The 7,803-nt window shown below is 39.5% G+C and overlaps 1 protein-coding gene across 1 annotated transcript; it reads left to right on the top strand.

The window, feature by feature from the left end:
• The first annotated feature begins 4,392 nt into the window (after window positions 1-4,392).
• On the top strand, window positions 4,393-5,177 carry LOC121144098 (interferon alpha-12-like). Its single transcript, XM_040757441.1, has one exon. The coding sequence runs from the start codon at window positions 4,428-4,430 to the stop codon at window positions 4,998-5,000; it is 573 nt and encodes a 190-aa protein (XP_040613375.1). The 5' UTR covers window positions 4,393-4,427; the 3' UTR covers window positions 5,001-5,177.
• Window positions 5,178-7,803: the final 2,626 nt, after the last annotated feature.

Raw genomic sequence — 7,803 nt, 5'->3', positions numbered from 1 at the left:
TAAGGCTTCTCTCATGGAGTAAGGTTCAAGAAGGAGGGCAGAGAATGTGATTTCACTGTGCAGCAGAGAGTGTTAATGAATTTGAGAGCTACTGAGTAAGTCCTATGGTACTGGAGAAGTAATACCATCCTGGGTTCAGACTCTGCACACACATACACATCAAGGAGGAACCAGCAGGGAGGATCTGGCTGATTGTCACAGGTTGAAGAACACTGCAGTCTTCACTACAAAGGTGGTGGGTAAAAGGGGGGATGTCTATACTGATCCTCACTTTGAGGGATCAGGGAAGCACAGAAAGGTGGCCCACAGGAATTTGTTATGGAGAGGGAGAAAGTCAGAGAACCCCTTTGGCTATAATAATTAAATAACTCTGTGTGTGTGTGTGTGTGTGTGTGTGTGTGTGTGTGTGTTGCAGCTACAAGGTACAATGCACATGGAAAAGTCAGATGACACAGCTATCTCATCGCTCTTGCTTATTGATGGTAAAATTTACTTCTCTCCTTTATATAGAACGCCTCTGTATGTATAGCTAGCATGCTTTGCACAAAGAAGGCACAGCATCTTGCTTGTGTCACATTGTGGCTTATTCCATTTGACCAATTATTCCCAGACTGCACTGCCCTCTGACTTCTCTGACCTGTGTAACTAACATTTCACACTCAAATTCTAGCACATGAAAAAATTTGGGTTCCAAAGGTGAGTTATAAGATCATAGAACAAGAATAAAATTTGACACACACAAATGAGGACCTTCCTACATTCAGGTGTGAAACAGGAGAAAATAGGGGAATCAGCCCAGTCTTGATGATGGTTCCTATTGGTGTGACAAAGTATCATTTTGGGGTAGATATGTTTTGTTTTAGTTTAAAAATGCACAGAATGTTCCATTCCTGAGAGAAGGTTGGGCAGGAATCTGATGGCAGGGAGTGACGTAGAGGTCATGGAGGAGCCCTGTCCACTGTTTTAATGGCTCATGGTCTGCTCAGCCTGCTTTCTGTGCTGTTCAGGACCAACTGCCCAGGGCTGGGGTCACCTGCAGTGAGCTGGGCACTCATGCAGCATCATCAGTTATTAAAATGATTGAGAGACTTGTCTACAGGGCGATTCTGTAGAGGCATCTTCCCTGATGAGATCCCTTCTTCCCACATGACCCTAGCTGCTGTCAGGCTGACATTAAAATTATCTGCGAATTCCCATCCTCCTCCTGCCTCTTGTGTAATGATCGATGACCTTTGGGAGTCAGGAAAGCAAGATTGATCATGTTCACTCATCTACTGTTAGAAGGAGCTTCTCTGAGAAGGACTGAGAGATTTGCTTACCCTCTATGGGATGTAGAGGGTACTGAAAAAAATCAAGCATTGTGAGACCATGGCCATTGTTCTTATTCTTACTGTGTTTCTATCTAGCAGTTTCTGTCTCCATAGGTGTGTTAAAAATAGATGCTGCTGGAAAGAATGTTATTGAAGTTTTGACTGGAATTGACTTCACTCTTCAGATCACTTTAGAAAATGCACTCCATTTTATGGAATATTATTTCATTTAATGAGCATTGAACTGTTAATTTGAATATTACTAACACTCATTGCTTCTCCATTTGGTTGACATCACTTCCTTTATTTTCTTTAATTTCAAGTGACATCACAACTTCAGTATAATTTCATGTAGTACTGTCAATATCTTCCTTCTATGAAAGTGGAGAAAAGAAATAAAACATTCAGTGCAATGAAGATTCAAAATAAATGACATCCACCATGAAGCTACTATCACAAATTAAAAAATCGAATGAAAAACTATACACATTTGAATTACTGAAACTGTTCAATCTGATAGAATACCATTTGAAAACTGCTCTCCACTGTGAAGTTTTCAAATGGACAAAGACAGAGTGTGTCATGATCCACCACTAAAATGGAACTGGATAAATATCTGTAGATCAAAATTTCTGGATGAATATTGCCAAGCATAGACAATGCTATCAGTGTGTCTTGTGGTCTGTATTTCAACCTAAAAACTTTAAGCACAGAAAAACTCCATTATTAAATATTGATCACAAAAATAATTTCTAGAAAAACAACAAATACTTACCTATTACAAGTGTCCTCAGGACAAACTGGAATGTTTGCACATCACTACAGACCACAGAGTTTTATGCTATTAACATCTGGGGATTCTTTTATTATTATTTTTTATTTTGGTTAGAAATAATATTGTTTCACATGTCAATCCCAGCTCCCTCTCCCTCTCCTCCTCCCCTGCCCTCCCCACCAGGTCCCCCAGCCCCCCACCCAATCTCCACTCTGATCCTCAAAGAGGACGAGTCCCTCCATGGTGGATCTCCCAAGAGTCCTGGCTGAGAGAGCCTCCCATATTGTGGCATGGGCACTCAAAATCTATTTGTACACCAGGGATAAATACTACCCAAGACCCCATAGATTACCTAGGCCTCCTCACTGACACCCACATTCAGGGGATCTAGGTCAGTCCCATGCTTTCCACACAGCCATCAATCTGCAGCCCAAGAGCTTCCCCTTGTTCAGGTCAACTGTTTCTATGGGTTAAACCAGCCCAGAGTTAACTCCTTTGCCCATCAATTCTCTCTTTCTGACACTGGATTCCAGGAGTTCAGTTTAGTGTTTGTCTGTGGGTATCTGTCTCTGCTTTCATCAGTTGCTGAATGAAGGTTCTGTTTCCTAGGGATTCTTGATACTCTGATTTATGGCAATGTGATCACTGCTGAAGACAAAGGAGTTTGTAAGGAAGTCACTAAACTCAGAGCATCGATCATCTAGGCTATAAGATGCTGAAAACCAAGCAAACACCGCATTGCTGAAGTCATCATGATATGACGAGCACACTCAGTGAGTAGATGACAAGAGGAGAGCTGAGAACATTGTGTCACTGTGCAATAGAGAGTTTGAGTGGATCCAAACACCACTGAATAAGTCACAGGATACTTAGAGAAATATCAGCATCTAGAGATCACAGTCTCTGCAAACTCAAACACACCCACACAGAACCTGCATTCAGTGTTGGTGTAACTGTTATCTATCCATGAACACTCAGTGAAAAGCAAGGAAGATGTCTACACTGATCCTGATTGTGAAGGACAATCCCACAGCCTATAAAACTGTTTCATGTAAGTGTGTGTGTGTGTGTGTGTGAGAGAGAGAGAGAGAGAGAGAGAGAGAAAGGAAGGAAAGTGTGTGTGTGTGTGTGTGTGTGTGTGTGTGTGTGTGTATGTGTGTGTGAACGATCTTGCCACAGGAAGCATGTAGAGTGAGATGATACTTTCAGGATTTGGTTTTCCACTCCCAATATGGGTTCCAGGGATCAACATCATCATGTCAACTTTCATCAGGAAGATCTATTGATTCTGCCACAATGACCTCTGGACAATCATTAAATAAATAACTAATATAGACTAAGAACAAAATTTAGTCTCACATAAAAATTAATATTAAGCTAAGTTAAGACAACTATAACAAATGACTCAGCTTTTAAGACTATTTTACATCCACATTGCAATTCCCTCCATTCCTCTTCTCCCAGTCCCCACTCAACTCCCTTCATCCTAACCCTATGTCCAATATTCCTCCCTTTAAGTTCAGAAAATGGCAAGCCACCCATGGCTATAAACAGAACACGACATAGGACTTATATATTTTTATATAATATTTTTAAACTTTTTATACATGTTACTCTCACTTACCTCTGCCTCCCCTCCTTCCCCGGTCCCCCATTTCTCCCAACCCTCCACCCCACTTCATCCCCCTCCACTCCCCAGGGAGGTTAAGGACTTCCATGAGGGATTTTCAGAATCTGTCATATAATTGTGGACAAGGCCTAGACCTTCCCCCATGTGTCCAGGATGAGAGAGCATATATTTTTAAGTTTAATTAGCATATATAAGATTTTGTTCTGTACCATTGTTTCAAATATAATTAAGGTAAACTTAAAAATAATTTGCAACAAAATTTACATTACAATTTAAATAATTGTCTTAAGAAATAAATAGGACCCACAAAATTAAGTTGCTACATGAAATTCCAGAACATTTTAGTACTGTTATTAGATGAAAGTTTTCACCACAGAGTAGTTTCACTCATATAAGGTATACTTGTGCTATGGAAATCAATGAAACTTTCTTGTAGGAATAAAATTTATAGAACTTTTTTTAGGTGAGCAGTGAAAGTGGAAGCAATAATGGAAACAAAAATAAAAATGGCTGGAAAAAGGACAGACACTAGCTGAAAATGACTAAAAGAGAGTAGAAAGTACATGGGAAAGTGATGGGAGGGCATTCAGAAAATGGAAACTAGTTCTTTCTCTTATTTAAGACAATGTACATAGGATGATCTTGAGAGAACTTAGAGGGGAAGGTTGAGTGCCAACAGCCCAGAGGACCAGTAGGATCTGCAGCATCCACAATGGCCAGGATCTGTGCTTTCCTGATGGCCCTGGTGGTGATGAGCTACTGGTCAACCTGCTCTCTGGGATGTGACCTGCCTCAGACTCATAACCTCAGGAACAAGAGAGCTTTGACACTCCTGAAAGAAATGAGGAGACTCTCTCCTCTCTCCTGCCTGAAGGACAGAAAGGACTTTGCATTCCCTCTGGAGAAGGTGGATGCCCAGCACATGCAGAAGGCTCAAGCCATCCCTGTCCTGCAGGAGCTGACCCAGCAGGTCCTGATCCTCTGCAGCTCAAAGGACTCATCTGCTGCTTGGGAGACAGCCCTCCTAGACACATTCTGCACTGACCTCTACCAGCAACTCAGTGACCTGCAAGCCTGTCTGATGCAGCAGGTGGGGGAGCAGGAACCTGCCCTGAGCCAGGAAGACTCCCTGGTGGCAGTGAGGAAATACTTCCAGAGGATCACTGTGTACCTGAGAGAGAAGAACCACAGCCCCTGTGCCTGGGAGGTGGTCAGAGCAGAAGTCTGGAGAGCCCTGTCTTCCTCAGCCAACTTTCTGGCAAGATTGAGTGAGGAGAAGGAGTAAGTCCTGAGCAAAGTGGAGAGAACTTTACTGGACTAGGACAGTACACCCTACTGTTCTGATTCTGCAGTCTCAAAATTCTCACTCATTTTGTCTTGGACTCAATCAGCCTGCCTAGATATTTCAGCAGCTTTGAGCAATGTTCCTGTCCACCTGTGAAGTCACTTGTTCTCCATCCATTCGAAGTTATTTATTTATTAACTATTTATGAATTGTAACATATTTTGTGGTATATATTGATAAGGATTTGTATTTTGTATAAAGTGTTTCTGAACCAATGTTTTTATGTCTCATTATTTCTTTTCATAATTTTTATGTTGAAACTGGCATTCTGCAGTAAATATTATATACATGATAAGGGTACAAACTATTGTGGGTGCATGTGACTTTATATAGGGTTCAAATAAGTAAATAAGCTCATCTCATGCTTCTTATTCATGACTGGTAAAATTCTGTCTTTCTATTTCTCCTGCTTATCTCATGCTCTTGTAGGTACAGTCATCACGCTGTGCAGCAATAAGCCAGAATGTCTCCTTCCTATCAAATTGTGGCCTAGTCCTCCTTGATCAACTATTCCCCAGATTTTACCACCCTCTGATTTCCCTGACTCTGAAACTTAGTATTCTTCTCTCTTTAAACACTGAAGGAAACTAATATCAGCGAAATTATATACCACAGCATAATAACAGTACACTATAATAACTACCCATCCTGTATACCACTGACAAATGCCCTGATAAGAAATCTTGCCATCAAACCATTCATCGTAGCCTTAAAAAACATACCTTGGAATACATCTTGGCAGGGATTTGAAATGTGTAAAAAAAAAAACCAAATCATTTAAAACCCCATTCTTGCCTTCCAATGTCATTGTCATCCTGTTTGTAAAATTGATTTGTATGGTTGCTGAACACACAGTTTTTGTACTGTGAAACACATAGCAATATTTTCACAAATAAATGTAAAAATGCAAAAAAGCCTTTACGTTCTCTACCTCTAAACATTCTTTTAGTAATCAGTTGTAAACTCAGGGAGACAATCCTGAATGGTTTGATTTTATCATACATATACTCATCCATCATCTCTCATCAACACTTTTACCTTAAGTGAGAGGCTGGGGAAAGTAGGATACACACATTAGCTTCCAATGTAAGGTTACCATGATCTTAAGAAAATTATTTGCTTTTCTGCTTAGTTTAACAGTATTTGTAAAGAACAATGCTTTCATGTCAAATCTTGTGTGCAGAATTAAGGTGAAACTGTCACAACAAATATATCCATCTGCGCAGGTAGGCAGCACTGAATTTAACATCCAATTTCCCTCTATTTCAGTGAGACAGACATCATCATGTTAACCTGAGAATGCACTGCAAAAATCTGTCTTAAGTTTTAGACTAGGATATTTTATGCTGAGACTATGATTGAGAGAATCCTTCACATTGTGTCTGATCCAGAGAAAGGATTTGCACATGTTTATAACCACTCAGTGTAAATGTATGAACCCACCAGTCAAATGCATCTGTGAAAATAATCTTTGTATGTGCATAGGGTTTCATACAAATATTGACCCACACACTGCTTCTCACGAACTCCAAAATTCATTTTCTACACGGTGACCAGCCTGGCATCTCTTAGTTTATAGTCAGCTAATGAAAAAAGAAGATTCTCTGATGAAGTTGGGAGATGCAATAATCCATCAGAAGTACACCTGTGATTTGAAGTCAGGTGTTAAAAACCTCCACTATGACTCGTCTTTTCCATTGTGTTTCTGCTATTTACAACTTCCTGTTCCATAACTGTTTTGATACTGACATTGTTGGAGTAGCATTACTGAAATTTTGGTTGTGAGCAAGTTGACTTTGTAGATGACTTTCAAAAACATAATTAGTTTCATATCATATTAATTATATGTCTAAGGACTGTAGGATTTCAAATACAAACATTGCTATCAGTATTGCTATTGTTTCCCCCACTTGAATGACAGGTCACTTTTCTTGGTTTCACTCAAGTGGGATCATATTTTTTGATTCACTGCCACACACCAACATTAAAAATTCCTTTCTAGGAAAGTAGAAAAGAGAAGCAAAACTTTGAAAGTAAAGAAAAAGTATATGAGAATGACATTACCTTCTTGTTTTACTCTCTCTCTCTTCACTGTGAAGTAAATATGATGAAAGGATTAAGTGTTAGGCATCCACCATTATACTACCACCTCAATAGTAAAGTTAAAAGAAAAATGATACACAGTTTAAGAGTGGAAATTTCTTCTTTCTGACAGAGTAACCTGAACATATCTGCCACTCATTTTTGCATTTAGACAAAGGAAGAAGGGAAGGGAAAATTACTAAAATCAAGTTTACCAGATGACTAAAAAACAAGCAAGGGTATGCATCAGTGTGTCCTGTATATTCACCTAATAATTCATGTGTAGCAACCACTCAATGATTAAATGTGGATAGTATTTGGTTAAAGAGGACATAATTCTCAACTAAAAATTATATTCAGACAAACTACATTTCCCCATCAATATAGAAAACCCAATGCTTTTTTATAGTATCTGGGACTCCTTGACACTCTAATACCTGACAAGGTGAATCACATCTGAAAACAAAACCCTGTCACATGATCAACTAGAGATAGAAGCAGTATTCTTCTAGGATTTATGAAACTTAAAACAAGAGGATCTGACTTATTGTTTGTGTTCTGATGTCATTCTTGTAAGGCTTCTCTCATGGAGTAAGGTTCAAGAAGGAGGGCAGAGAATGTGATTTCACTGTGCAGCAGAGAGTGTTAATGAATTTGAGAG

The sequence above is a fragment of the Mesocricetus auratus genome, unplaced genomic scaffold (assembly GCF_017639785.1).
Source record: "Mesocricetus auratus isolate SY011 unplaced genomic scaffold, BCM_Maur_2.0 Super-Scaffold_100014, whole genome shotgun sequence".
In the NCBI taxonomy this organism is placed as follows: domain Eukaryota; kingdom Metazoa; phylum Chordata; class Mammalia; order Rodentia; family Cricetidae; genus Mesocricetus; species Mesocricetus auratus.
Note: the sequence above shows the minus strand (reverse complement) of the source record. Positions and strands in the feature narration are given on the sequence as shown.

Excerpts from the sequence above, each read along its gene's own strand:
- LOC121144098 (XM_040757441.1), top strand. The coding sequence starts at position 4,428 with ATGGCCAGGATCTGTGCTTTCCTGATGGCCCTGGTGGTGATGAGCTAC.